General features: G+C 38.7%; 2 protein-coding genes across 4 annotated transcripts in view; one reads left to right on the top strand and one right to left on the bottom strand.

Annotated features, from left to right (window-relative positions):
• Window positions 1–1,001: 1,001 nt before the first annotated feature.
• Window positions 1,002–7,296, bottom strand: kcnk1b (potassium channel, subfamily K, member 1b). The gene is made up of 3 exons (XM_086093062.1): window positions 6,807–7,296; window positions 3,606–4,001; window positions 1,002–2,383 (listed from the first exon to the last, which is right to left on the bottom strand). The coding sequence occupies exons 1-3, from the start codon at window positions 7,159–7,161 to the stop codon at window positions 2,133–2,135; spliced, it is 1,002 nt and encodes a 333-aa protein (XP_085949188.1). The 5' UTR covers window positions 7,162–7,296; the 3' UTR covers window positions 1,002–2,132.
• A 3,313-nt stretch (window positions 7,297–10,609) lies between these two features.
• The window catches only part of map3k4 (mitogen-activated protein kinase kinase kinase 4), a 29,488-nt gene continuing 25,018 nt past the window's right edge, over window positions 10,610–15,079 (top strand). Inside the window, exon 1 of one of the 3 annotated variants that reach the window (XM_086093479.1) lies at window positions 10,610–10,839. In XM_086093479.1, the coding sequence (XP_085949605.1) occupies window positions 10,808–10,839 (32 nt within the window). In that variant the 5' untranslated portion in view covers window positions 10,610–10,807. Of the gene's footprint in view, window positions 10,840–10,950; window positions 11,090–15,079 lie in introns of those variants that run through there. The other 2 variants (XM_086093477.1, XM_086093478.1) reach the window with 2 other exon arrangements.

The following is a 15,079-nucleotide window of genomic DNA, read 5'->3' as shown; positions in this document are numbered from 1 at the left end:
TGTAAAGGTAAAACGTGTCAATCCATGAGGTAAAAAAGGAGAGAATGTCGCCACCTAGAGGCAACAATAACCATAACACTACCTTAATGAAACAAACTGCTGCAGCGAAGCTTTTTGAAGTTTGAAAGGTGCTTTCGCCGGACTGTGTTTCTGCTCCTTAGTTCATATAATTACCATGACCATGTTCTGCGAACACAAGTAATAAATAATTCGTGTGTGTTCTGTCCTACCATATAAATCTTCTACTGAGATTATTTATCATTTCTTATGGCTGCATTATTGCAAATGATTAGGCACATTTTAATATACTGCCGTGTCTCAATGTTGCACAGTTATTTCCAATTAGTGCACACCCTCGGGTAGTTGTGTTCTCATGATGTGCAATAAATACTTCGCCCGAGGCTGATCATTATTAATTTAACATCAGTTGCTGTGCAGCAGCGAGGGAGGCCTGTAATTGCACCACCGATATTTCAAATAAAACACAAGCCCTTAAAACATTCTGCAAAAGTGTTGCATCTCTTTTTGGATGACGTGTATCTTGTCACCTGGGGCCATGACACACGTACGCCATTAAAAGACAAGATCAGAACATTAAGAACTAAAAGTGGAGTTGTGTTTCAATAGGTCTTGAAAATTTGGCCGATTTGGGTCATTAAGGAACAAACAAATCTGTTTTTCAGCACTTAGTGTGTTCGCTTACTTAAAAAAGTCTCATTTAGTTAGTCTGGTGGGAAACATATTAATTTTACACTCGCTTTATGAAAAATGTTAGCCTGCTGTTCAGCTCTAAATGTATTCCCCTTTTGCCATGGATTAAACCAAAGAGGCTGCTAAACAAAGAGGAAATGTGTTTTGAAGAGATGGCTAATGAAAATAATGTATTCAAGTGCCACTATCTTTTTAAAAACATTTCTAAAAGCCGGCAATTAAGCGCCGTTATTGCTTTTCGACTGACCTTACTTCAATTTCCCCCTCACACCATTCACAGTCCACTTAGATATACAGTACATTTTTTTTATTATCTGTAAAAGCCTTAAACACAATATATAAAAACTGAACTTTTTTTTGTAACACAAGCGTAAAACAGCTCATGGATTTTTCCTTAGAATGAAATGGTTTCAACATTTGCTCTGTGACACATAACGGACACATAACAGGAGATTTATGCCACAGAAATATCACATTTTCAGCTGAAGTCACACATAAATTCACTCACTGCAACTACTGACCAATGAAATGTCTTCCAGCAATAATAACAACAACATTTGGGGTCCAGCTCACCCCCAAGCAGACATATAAAAACAGTTTACAAATGAATGAAATTCCCCCAAATGAATATATAATATAAATACATGAGTAACTTCCATGATGGTAAAATTGTCACAAACAGACCATCAATATGACCCTACTGAGCTTAGTTAGCTGAGCTAAGATAGCTAAGTTGTAAAGCTGCATGCTAACCAGTAGCAAAAGGCATTAACAAAACATTTTAATTTAATATCAATATGTTTGCCAGAGCATTTTACTTCCGGCTAGAAATCCCTTTAAAAATACACTTTGATTTGTTTTGTCAGAGAAACTCGGTTGGTTTTGATGGGTTGTTTTCTTTTTCAGTTACAAGTTAACGAATGTCTGCTACCTGTTCAACTTATTTCACAATACCACATCTGCCATTTTGGCTGGTTCCTGTACATGTGCAAACTTACAGGTATACTTAAAGGTGAACCTCACATCCCTTTTTTTCCCCTAAGTTGTCCACACATTAGACACATTATATCAGCCAGGTCAATAAATTAAAGTGTGTACAAACACACACGAGCAACAAAAATAATCACAAGCGCATTATTGTAAGTTGTAACACATACAGTATGTACCTGATTGACGTGGAGAGCAAGCGGGAAACTTTACACCTTCATTAAAGATGAATTAGGACTGACAAAAAAACGCTGTTCTTGAATTACATTTTTAAAAGCAGCTGTCAGTTTTTTTTCTTCAAACCGATTTGCCAAGTGAAATGATACAAATAAACTTTTAGGACTTTTGTAATCTTCCTCAAATGTTTCAGCATAATGAAGATTTGCTTGATATTTTGTTCTATTTCCTGAAATTGTCTCGACCCATTGCTAGTGCTACTGGATCATGAAGTCGTCGCTACGAGAGGACAGACTTGAGACACTAACGAACATGTGGGCCTTGTCGTCGCCGTGCGCCCTGTCCGACGCGGAGGTGAAGGACAGTTGGTCGTGCTCCAGGATGGCCAGGCGGTCCTGCGTCTTCTCCTTTTTCAGGTAGAACATTTTCCTCAGCTGCTTCAGCTGCTGCAGCTCACAGAAAGTCTCCAGGACAACCAGCATGACGATCAGGCCCAGGATCAAGTAGACTAAAAGGAGAGACCAGCAAAAAGACTCAATGTAAGTGACAGGCCAAAAAAAAACAACAACAACTCATCACTTGTGTGACGTTGATTACAAAAACAATTCTCACAAAGGCTGTTGTTTATACACTTGGACACTAGAGGGCAGTGTTCCCACATTATTCTGTGGCGTATTAATACCAAAAAAAGCCACGCTGTTAATTTACAAGTGGAAATAAGAGTAAATATTCTAATAACTCTGGAGCCCTCCGCACACATCAACAAAGAAAGTAGTCAAATCAAAACAAATATTATTTAAAGTCCCCTATTTGCTTCCAGACTGTTTGTCAAGTGCACTCTAAATACACTAATCGTTTTAGACATGGCGCTGACGTCACAACATGCATAAATTTACACAGTGGCCGTTGTGCATCCTGCAAGCTGAATGACTGAATGACGCACCCAAATGTCACACACTGGCATATTCTTAATGCTTTCTTTTCTTTCCTTTCATGGAGGGATGCATTGAAGGGTGTTGAAAGTACAATGCTACTTATCTTTCGCAGAAAGATAACATTTTATAGGGCAATGAACCATACTTGTAATTTAAATGGGAATGGGTGATACATGGCCCACTACAAGGCATTCAACAACAACAAAAAGGTTATAATGAAAAATTATCATTAAATATAGTTAATGTTATTATGTATAATTTATCATGACAATAATCATCATGAAAATGTGATTATTTAAAAAAAAAAATTGGGGGGTAAAATAATATTTTTATTTATGTATTTATTTATTATCAGAGGTCATTTCCTTTCTTCTGGTTGTAATCTGACTGAGATACTGCATTTTAAAAGCCAAATGAAGACATAGGCAGATGAAATTCTTTCGATTGACGGCTCAAAGGAAGTGAGAATTGCTCCAGTTACCAAAGTAGCATCCTACTTCTTGTAACAGGAAGTATGTGATATAATTATAAGATGGGTGTTGACCTCATTTTGACACCACACTGGAGACAAGTATATACAACTACAGTGTTAGTTACTGTATCAATCATTTGTTGTTTGCAAAGATGATCATATTGAAAACTACAGCTACAGTGCTAAAACTATTGTTAAATGCGCCAAACAAAATTGTAAAGGAAGAATTTAGATCGAATGAAGTGGCCAGTGGGCGTCTAACACAAGTACAAGTTGGTAAAGATAAAATGGATCTTGATTTATATTGTTATCTCATTACTCACAAGTGATTCCCAGTTTGTAGAGCTCCCTGAACTTCTGGTTAGCCGCCTCTCCTGGCACATAATCTCCCAGTCCGATGGTGCTGAGCGAGATGAAGCAGAAGTAGAAAGACTCCAGGAAGTTCCAATTGTCCTCCAGTGCCGAGAAGATGGCCGCGGGGATGAGGAAGAAGCACGAGACGGCCAACAAGGCCAAAAGACAGGAGTGGACGATGGCCACCAGAGGTTTGGGCAGGCCCCAGCGTGTGTGGACGTACGAAATGGGCTTCCTTGTGCTGTAAACCATGATCCTTTGCACCACGGCGGTGAGGAAGAGGAGGGTGAAGGGGATGCCAAAGGCGGAGTAGAGGATGCAGAAAGCCTTGCCACCCTTTGACAGCGGTGCTGTGTGACCGTAACCTGAAGACATAAGCAAGGCAATGCTTATGAAAATCAGGTGCGTCACAGAATTCATACAAATCATAGTAACAGTAGAAGTATGCCTATTTAACTAAACCAATTGGATACAACAGTGATCTCAGAACCACCAGCAATAGGTAAACATCCACATGATGAGACTAATCTAATCTAACCTACTAAAAACATTTTTCAATAGCACATGCTTCAAACACTTAAATATCAAGGCACATGTTTTAAAAATATTTGAAGCCCTCAGAAAAATACTAGCATTAAATCTATAGTAAATACTGTACTGTATTTATAGCAATGTATGTACCTTTAAGGGCCTGGTGGGGTGCGCTATGATGTCGTTAAATCTGTTTAATCTTACAGGGAAAATCAGCCCAAATATGTTCTTTTTACAATAATAGCCTACAGTATGTAATATGTGCCTCGACTAGTCTAAACTCGGTATTCTGATTATTGGGATTATTATATATTGCGTTTGTGGAACATACATTAAGCAGCAAAATCCACCTGTTTTCATCCTTCTCAGGGGGCGGCCATTTTGCCACATGCTGTCAAATGAACATTAGATTACAGTTGGTCAGAGCTTCAGAAAGCAGATGGGCCGTGATTGGCTGTTGCCTAAGCAACTGTGATGTCATTTTCAGTCAGCAGCAAGTGGCAAAATGGCCGCCCCCTGAGATGAATTAAAAAACAAAAACATAGTGGATTTTGCCATTTAACTCATATTCCACAAACACAATATGAATCAGAATATTGTGGTTAAAATAGTTGGACTGCATAGACCATGCTGTCATTGCCATAACATTAATACATAAGTAAATTGATTAGCAACATTACCTATTTGACCACCAATAAAATAGCTTTACGTTAAGGGCCACAATGACCTCGTAAAAACAGTAATAGTAATTATTCTATGCCCCCCCCCCCACACACACACACACACATGTCTAAACACAGTATTGTTTCATATTGCGTTTGTGGAACATGAATTTAAGCAGCAAAATCCACCTGTTTTTATCCATCTCAGGGCGCGGCCATTTTGCCTTGTACTGTCACATGCTCAGCTTGCAAATGTCACATGACCAAATCCAGAAAACAGGTGCGCTATGACAGTCACTACCTGAGCGCTTGGGCCTTGTGATGTCCTTTTCAGTCAACAGCAAGTGGCAGTAACAAAATGGCCGCCCCCTGAGATGAATAAAAACTGGCACATTTATCACGACTTATCTTGTGAATGTTGAAATTGAGAATTGTAAAGACAATGATTGTGATTTACAGTTACTGATTCCCAAAGTAAGCATGTTTTACAGACTTCAACACAGAAACAAAAAATACTGCCACCACCATTTCCTATGACTTCCCCTTAAAGACCAGTTTGGCCTCCAAAATGACTGTTATTGTGTAAACAAACGGCTTACATGCACAAGCAGGTGATGACGATTCTATTAATCCTTCGCAAAAAGACATCATCGTTTCATAAAAACTGAAGCTGTTGTTACCCATCTAAAGTACTTGAATAAACAACTAAAATGTCACCATGTTCCAAATTAAACTGTGGTGTGTGTAAAGTATAAACATGACAAATGAATCATTATGAGCTAAATAACTCTTTAAAACCTCGTACTTTCTAGTTAACCTTACACTAACCGTATCAGGAAATGACATTTGCTTGTGATATATGTTGTACACACTTGTAACACACTCTTCTGAATGTTTACCATCCAAATGGTACCTGTTATGTAACGTCAGACGTATTTGATGAATGGTCTCTGCCTGTTGGGTGTGTTTTGCCAGCAACAACACAGTATCGCCGAGGACTTGAACACAACCTTCGTACGGTGCGTACGTTGAAACGCCCTAGATAAACGCTGCTGCCACGTTATCAGACTACAGTTCCTTCAGGTAGTCGCAATTATGCATGCAATTTATTGTTTCAGATAACATTGACTGACTGAGCAAAACCGTCTTATGGCCTCAAGACAAAAAACATTACTATTTGTATAAGGGGTTGACTTTAACAAATGTTATCATTTGACTGAGTAAAGAGAGTTTTGTTCCACGTGAAATGAGGTTTGGTAGGTTAACTCTAACAAATGATTCATTGTTAATTATTAAATGAATAGTATGTTTTTTTGCATTTGCACATTTTTAATTGTGCACAGACAGTATATGTACTTTTGAATAGTGTAAATAAATGAGTCAATTGTACACCAATATATATCACTGTACACATTTGATAAATTTATGGTTTTAAATTCTTAAGAAATTATTAAAATTTAATTAAATTTAAAAAAAAAATTAATGGGGAGGGGGTGAGAGAAGCCCAACGTCCCAAACTATTATATTAATTAAAAAAAATTAAAATGCACATAAATTCCCACATTCATGTGCCACTCACTGTCTGTGATAATGGCAACAGATTATCAAGTGGACCTGATATGTAGTATGTAATATTGTGTGCTGCTGTAATAAAAGATAATTACAATAGATGATATTAAGATAATTACATAAGCACTGACTGATTGGCCTACATGTTTGCTTTCACTTGGGCTAATGAGGCCTATAGAGTCATGGCAGGCCTGATAACTGTTTGTTTGAATTAAATATAGCATTCATTCAACTTAAGGATGTGTCTGATTAACCACAATGAATATCAAGTTAGTTTTTTAAGGTAAGAGATAATTATCTGCATGCCATATGGTCGTGGGACCAATTTACAGATAAACAACAAATAAAAAAATAAAAAAATTAATTTGCATGAAGCGAAGTTTACTGCTCTATCTAATTCTATCTCACCTGTGGTGGAGAGCACGGTGCTGGCAAAAAATAGTGCAGAGGTGAAGTCCCAGTTCCAGTTGGTAGCGGTGGTGTTGAGGATGGAGACGCCGTAATTGTTCGCGTCGAGGGCTTCTTTGAGAAAGTGCTCCAGACTCTCCTCGGTGATGCACTCGTTGTCCCGCAGAAACTGCGCTTTCATGGCCACCAGGTCCTGGCGCAGGGCGGCTTCGTAAGGTAGCTCGACCGAAGAAAAGACGACAGCCCCGAAGATCAGATAAAGGATGTAACCCAGCACGAGAAATACAAAATACCACGTCGATTTGTGGCTCTGGATGAGCCGCACGCACGAACTGCTGGCAACTGACTGGAGCATCTTAAAAACGTGGCTTGGACATAAAAAATGCAGCTCCTATAAACAAAAACAAGACAAAAAAAATGATATTTTATATCGCGGCCAGCGCTGAAACGTTAATTCTCTTCCCTCTCTGCGAAACCTGCTGCCGTGACGCGTGACATTCAATGACATCGCGTTGTTCATAACAGTCACAGAGAGTGGGCGGAAGTAACCTGTAATTTAGCAGTTGCTTGTCAATTTACAAAATATATATATCATATTAGAGGTTGTGTAGTATGCATGAATGCTACACCCAAACTGAATCATTTATTTAAACCGAAAAAGAATAAAGAAAGTTTATGAATTGCCGAGTTTCAAACTGCACATGAAGATAACATTTGAATGTCGGAGACAATGGCCGTGTGACGTCACATGTTTCGTTTCTCCCTTTCAGGTGTGGCAAGCGGATTCAACATTTACCGTAAAACAAAATTTGACTATCCGGAATTAATATTGAAGATATCAACAATATTTTTTGACGTTATTATAGTCATATAATTTTCTTTCAGATTTGACCAGTCAAAAATTATTAAAAACGTCATTTCGCCCATGATAATTGACGTCACATTTGTCATTAAATTATATGGAGTTTCTAAATGCAAAAACCTGCAACTCAGTTGCATTGACCTGTTAGAGAATTAACTGCTACTATTTGTAGATTTGTGTAACTACAGTTTGACTTGTGACTTGTTGACAAAACTTTATTTTGCCTGCATCGCCCATACTTGCAACACATATCCAGTCTAAATGTTAAAAAGGCTTGCCAAGTAGTTTAATAGTATTTTGTTCACCTCCTGACCTGTCCTACCGCTTCTGTTACTGATGTAGGTGACAGGGTGAGGGTTATACATACACAAAGAGATAGGAGATTCATGTATAGATAAACACACAAATCCGTTAAGGCTTGCATGTTAACTTATTCACATAATAGTAAAGTATATTCCTCCACTGTGCACTTTAACAACATTCCTTCTTGTTTCATGTAGTTTCTGCGCAAATGCCAGTAATACGCATACAGGCAACAATTATGACTCATCATCAGTGCATCGCATAATTCATATGTAACATGCTCTGCTGACACTTTCATCAGAAATAAGAAGTACTTGTTTGGTTGTTGATTGGGTATAAGTTGGCGTCATCCACCCTGAAGTGGTATGGTTTTCTACTACTGGAATGTAACAACATGACAGATGATGTTAGGCGGGTTTTTTTTCCCACTTTTTTTTTTAACCATGTGAGTAGGCTTGTCCATCTGCCCGTTGTTGTAGCGGAAGTTGTTTGAGCAGCACGTCGTCTTTTCAAAATGAATGAGAGATGTGGGTGTAGAGGCAACGCGAGGAAGTCAAACACTGCAACTATGTACATAGTCATTGTTTCTCTATTAAAATCGACAACCATGGGCCAAAATAGCATGTGATTTGGAATAAAATTGATTGAAATTGATCCAAAAAGGCCATTTAAGTTCAAGAAATCGCTGCATTGATTAAAGCCAATAGGAGCACATGACAATGACATGTGACATGACATGACCAAAACTAGTTATTTGTCACTGCTGTTATTATGTACAAAACAATAACACAATATTGAGCCCCCCCCCACTTACAATATTGTGAATTTTTAATACAGTATTGTAAGCTATATCGTGATAATTATAGTATCATGAGGTCCATATCGTGATAATTATTGTATCATGAGGTTTACAACCCTAGTTTGAGGTGGGTCTATAGCTTGCTAACACGGAAGCAACAAGTGTTGTCTATGTTTCTAGTCAAAGACAGATTTTTTTTTTATGCATGACAAAGAGAAAGTAAGACACATGAGTTGGATCTGCAATGCAAATAATTAAAGTTAAGAGTGTTTTTTATGTGGTTTAGCACTTCAATCACATATTAGAACATTAAACTATTACTTAAAAATAGTCTGTGCGGTTAGTAAAGGTTTTATGATGTGGAAAGCTTGACCCTTGAACATTACACCCCCCCCACACACACACACACACACATTATTTGTTAGTTGACATGAGTCGTGCTTTTTTTCTTATCATTTAAGAGTTTCATAAATTCAAAATAAATGATACTCCACTCACAACAGGCCCGTTCCACCATGTAATAATTAATTTGATGAACCACATGACATAACAGACAGGAGCTAAAATATTCCAGAAAGACAGTATTCTTCCTACTTTAAGATCATATAATGGAGACATTTACACATGGACACACTTGTGACACAAATGTTGTAATTTTTTGTTGATTTACTGTGTGGATGATTTTACTTACCTCATTCAAATCATAAATTACAACAACTAACTAATCTTCCACTGACCACTTCTTAACAAATCATGACAATAAGAAAATGATACATAACCATTTTGTGCAGGCTACGCATTACAACACTAAAGCTTCTTTGTATGAAACGACTGCATATAACCAGTGGTGTGCAATGAAGCACATTCAATTAAATGCATGCACTGTTTCATATGGGATCTAAAGAGGGGTGGGAAAGATTCATATTATTATTATTATTATCTTTTAAAAAGGTTTTTATTACATTCTTATTTTTTTTATTATCCCTCTATTTTCTAGAGCGCTTCTACTTATTTGGGTCATGGGTGAGCTGGAGCCCACTGTTGAAGGTACGTCCTAGACTGGTTACTATGGACAGCCTTCAACATGTCCTTTTGGGGAATGTGGCAACCATGAACGTTAAAACTGAGAGGCATACATGCTAACCACTAGTCTAGTGTGCTGCCTAGTCTCAAGATAATTAATTTATTACAATAAAAAATAAACACAATGAAAAACACATTATTTTATATTATATATTGAATAAGGTGTATTTATTTTTATTATTGTTTATAAAAAATAATTCAACTAGGCTACTATTGTATTTTTAAGGATGGGTGAATACTGATACCAGGCCTAATTTCAAGGTATCGGTTCTCACGACAGCAGGTGGCAGATCTATAATCAAGAAGTAAAAGTTAGAAATTAAAAGAATAGAACTTCTTTTCATTTTGGCCTTTTCCTTCAGGGGTCGCGTTTCCAATAATTCCATGCAATTTTAATTGAATCTGCTACGTATATTGGAACATAGAGCTCTTACTTTAAAATTATCTGTCATTGTTTTGGGAATTGTATGTATAAAAAGTACGAGTGGTAGTATCGGTGACTATTCCTGAGTTGAGAACGTGTACTGGTATCGGTCTGGAAAAAAAAACAGTGCATCGAATATACATATTTACAACTTCAAAAGTGTTTTATTAATGTTAGATAGTAAAATAATGAGATTATACATTAGTCTTCGATTATGTTTTGAGTAATACCGAGAGTAGCGGGAGAGAGAGAGACGGGGCGCTGAGAGCGCCTACGATTGAGCTGTCCGGGCTTCCGTAGCAAAGCAAAAGCCTTGTGAGCTGTGAGGCACTCCTCTCGTCAATGAACGGTGGAAAGATGGCGACGGCATATGCACAAGCGAAAGTCCACCTTGCCGGCGGATCGAAAGTGCTTCAAAGCGACTCTTAACCGTCGTTTGTGCAAAAAGCAAACGGTGCAACGTCCGTTCGCTGTTGCCTGGACATGCTTTAGTCCATGCACGGCGAAGAATAGGACGCCGCTTTCTCGCCATGGAGCCCCCGGATCGCTCCAAGCCCAGCAGGTATGCGAGATTTGTCTAACAGACCACCACACCATAAGCGTTCGGCGCTTGCCAAATAGAGAGCCGAGTGTGACGCTGCACTCGCACTGGGCACAAAGTCACTTCCTGTCAAATTGTGAGACGCGTGCAGTTCACTCGCTTCTTTTGCAACTGGAGAGTTGCAAACTTTTTGTGTGCAATTTTCAATCGCTGGAAGATATTAGCACGTCGCTGCTCTAAAAACAAGCGACAATGCACTCAGACTGAGAAGGTAATTGTACGAAAGGCTGCAGCATGTTAGGGAGTAAGCTAGCCTGCCACCACTGTGTTAGCGTTGTCATTTTATTGTTCGCAAGTTTACTAAGAGGCTGTGGCAAAGTAGTTCTATTTTATTTATCACATGAAGTGTTATTAGTCATGTGTGATCATTGAAATAAGGCACACACTTCCCTGGCTTTAGCTTGCATTTGCCCTACTGTTTTTGTTGTTGTTAATCCTTCAACTGGATTTAGCTCTTGTTGTTTTGTGTAGCATTATTGCAAAGCGTGCATGTTCACTTGGGACTTTAACAAGACATGCATGATCTTTTCTATTTCTGATGCGTGTCTAACTTAGCTGAGCCTCGAAAAGGTGCAGCAACAAATGTCCCAGTGCTTGTGAAGGTTACCGAGCGACTTATTTCGTGCGCGAGAATGCGCATCAGCAGATTGTAAATTGTTATTGTTGAACATAATCGGCATTGCGTAGTTTGCCCCTGAGTGCAAGCGACAGGGCGTCAGGAATCTGCTGTTATGTCTCCTCCTCGCTTGTTTTACACTTTGCAAAAAAGAACGCAAAAACAACGCAAAAAAACCAAATCATGCTTTATGTCCAAATGGTTTGTTGCCTTTTATCTTTAATGCGTATTGTGTTTCAGCCAGTCTGAAATTAAGTCGGTGATTGTGCAACACTGGCCTTATTAACGTTGCATAAGGACAATGCACAACTTGATGTGCCTATGGTGCATGTCCTTACTGGAAGTTGACAAGACACCCCCCCCCCCCCCCCCCAAACTCACCATCCCATGTTTGTTTAATGCGTGGGTGGAGGGTAACAACATGCTATAATGAGCACAAATCTACACTATGCCCACACACACACTTCACAGTGCTACCATGTCTTTGATGAAGTCTCACAACTGCTTCTTTGGTTTCTTTAAACGTTCTGTGTAACCTCCTCGGTTGAACACAATCTGTTCTGGGGAACTTTGATTTGTTCATGTTTCAAAATTACAAATAAGGTAAAGCTCATGCATTCTTTTGACTTTATCACTACGCATCAGGGTTTCCATGGGTTATTAAAAAGCATTAAGTCGGTAAATGCACTTTGCTAAAATTAAGGTCTTAAATGACATCAAGAAGTATTAAATATGATGTCAAAAGGCATTAAAAGTGTAAATACAATTGTTGTTCATGCTTTATTTACATACATCAGGAGTCACTATAACACAATTTATCAATAATTAATTTTGTATTTTTTAAAAAAAAAATTAAGATGTATTTGTGGCGACCAATTGTAATTTACTATGAACAAAATGGCCTGGACCACAAGTTGCTTCATGTTCCAATTGCTCTGAATTTGAAAATCTAAATTTAGTTTTGTTTCTGTGAGTAGCAACTATAGCAACCAACATGAAACACTAATGCCACCTCGTGGCAGAAAAAAATAGCTCAACACAAATCTATGACTCTTCACACTTATTTTAACCGTAACTTTAGGAATTACTTACTATAAAATTACTATTTCAGTGAATTTAAATGATACAGGCACATTTGTCCACTTTTATGTTAATTAACAAGAGTATAAAAACCTGAAAAAAGTTTTTTTTGTACATTTAGAACAGAAATCATGTATGGTTAATTGACAATTAATCACGAGTTAAATATGGAATAATTAATGATGATTAAACATTTTAATTGACGGCATATGTATATATATATATATATGTGTTTGCGCATATGTGTATATGAGTTTGACGTGTAAATCAGTTTTAAGTTACATGCATTAAAAAGCATTAAAGGAGATTTGATGATACGAAAAACATGACATGCATGATGAACTTTTTGTATTTGCAATTATGCAGCCGAGAGTTGCAATTTCCTTGAACACAACATTGTGTGCGTATGTCGCGCATAGTTGTGTTGTGCCTGCATTGCTGTGCAATTAAATGGAAATGGAGGCAGACATTACAGACCTTAATCTTTCGAACAGAGGGAGCTGTGTATGCTGCTCATGTTTGCACTTAATATTGTTGACGGAAACCTACGCTATCGTTTGGCCGACAGAGGTCCTTTTGTGCAAGATGTCTTGTTCCCCGAGAAGACACGGTGACTAGCGAGCATTCCTGAGATTTTCAGGATGTGGTTTAGCCGTGCGCACGTTACGGCGCTGCAGACGCTGGTGGCTACAGCTCATTAAAAGGCTGCGTTTGCCGGGAGCACAGGCGGTGTGAGGAGTGCAGATGGAGGAGCCTCCTCGTCTTGTTTCCTACATCCGCTCTCTGCCTACACCTGTTCTGGAGAAATGTGCTTTCGGTGTCATCTGACGCTTCAGTTGAAACAATTGATTTTTGCAAGGAGTAAAGCAGGTGTGGGATCTTTTATTTTTTATTTTATTTTATTTTTAAGCATTAGGGCATGAAAAAATGTCATGCAAGCGTCAAACAGTCTTTATTATTATATAGGGCTTTTAAAGGTTGTACTGTATGTGTTTTTAGAATTGCATGGCAGTCTGGGTCAAATGCTCTTGGCAAATACTGCATCAGTCTATTTTAATTGACCAGCACATGCATGCATTGGCCTGCTGACGGTTTCTCTTCCGACTATCAGATATTCTTTCAACTTGGAACAGAAAATTGCTCACTTTGCAGTCATGGTGCAATACTAAGAAGTCAGTGTGTAAACAGCGGCTACATTTAGAAGCATTTGTTTTTCATTATGTGACCTTTTTGCTACAGTAAGGCCTCTTTCATTGACTTTTGCATGCTTTGTGCATTTGCATACAGGAGAGTCTGGGAGGTCCACTCCTGGCTGTGCGCTACATAGAAGAGAAGGGTGGGGTCAAGTTCTTTGTGTTTGTTGTTTTTCCCAACTCTGTGAGCACCTAAGTCAGATGCAGCGAGTTTCAACAAGGGACGGAAAGAAGTCCAAGATAACTGCTGCACATCTTGCAATTTTGCAGCGATTTATGCACAAGTAGGTCGTACGAAATCGTACAATGAAGCATTAGTGTTAAATTCATAAAATGGATCTGGCATCTGGGCCTTAAAGCGGAAGTTAAGTCAAACATTTCTTTACAATAATATGTTCTATGCACCCCCACTAGTCTAAACACGATATTCTGATTATTATTGTTTTTGTGGTTTGGAAATTAAGCAGCAGCAGTAGTTTGGGCGGCCATTTTGCCACTTCACTGAAAATGTCATCACAGTTGCTCGGGGCTTTTTATAAAACCGATATGGGTTTCCTGAATTCTCCTGCGCAAAAATTATTTCAATTACAACTATTTTCATTTTGTCCTTTTGTGTATGTGTGAATAATAAACAAAAAAAACATAAATAACGAAATAATAACGTAATATTATTAGAATTTCATGTTTAGACTAATGGTGGTGCATTTTTTTTTTACTTGACTTTTTTTTCATGTTTGTATTTAAGCAGGGGGTGGGGGTGGGGGGTGTACTGCAACAACCAGAAAACTTGCATTACTTTGTCAATTTCTTTCCTGGAACGGTATTGGATGCCCCAGTGTAAATGGTTTTTTTTCCTTCTCGCCTTGTTTGATAACTTGGGGCGCTTAAACGAGAAGCCAGGAGCCGGAGCGTGTGCGTGGCCTGCAGAGGGTCAGTTATGCCAGTCCTAATTAGGAGAAAGTGTGTTCTCCCATCACCCGTGTTGCCTTTCTCTCTTTCTCCCCCCAAAAAAAAGAAGAAGTCCCCTTTAGTTTGGGCTTTGTGAGCAAGCGTGCTCACTAAACAGCTGTGTGCTATTCAGTGGTGGGCCTCACGGGCCACGTGTCGCCACAATACAATAGAGTGCCCCTTCCTGGTACAATAGTGTGGAAGGTTGGGTGTCAAAGGTCACCCCCTGCCCCTCCCTTCAGCTGAATGTGGCAGGCCTTGGTATCTGTGCTTCAGTCGCTCTGCAGAAAAGGCTGTTTATTATGCACGCAGTGTTCCTGCCCAGGGGCTGCGGCATTCCACTGGCTTTTATTGGGGGGGGGGG

The sequence above is a fragment of the Leptonotus elevatus genome, chromosome 13 (assembly GCF_054856555.1).
Source record: "Leptonotus elevatus isolate MCC_2025b chromosome 13, RoL_Lele_1.0, whole genome shotgun sequence".
NCBI classification, from domain to species: domain Eukaryota; kingdom Metazoa; phylum Chordata; class Actinopteri; order Syngnathiformes; family Syngnathidae; genus Leptonotus; species Leptonotus elevatus.
The sequence above is the reverse complement of the archived record's forward strand: the minus strand, read 5'-3'. Positions and strand labels throughout refer to the sequence as shown.

Bases quoted from the DNA above. Each gene is read 5' to 3' on its own strand.
- kcnk1b (XM_086093062.1), bottom strand. From the start codon at position 7,161: ATGCTCCAGTCAGTTGCCAGCAGTTCGTGCGTGCGGCTCATCCAGAGC. The intron at 4,002-6,806 runs GTGAGATAGAAT...TTATGTCTTCAG, and splicing joins CACCGTGCTCTCCACCACAG to GTTACGGTCACACAGCACCG. The intron at 2,384-3,605 runs GTGAGTAATGAG...CTCTCCTTTTAG, and splicing joins CTACAAACTGGGAATCACTT to TCTACTTGATCCTGGGCCTG.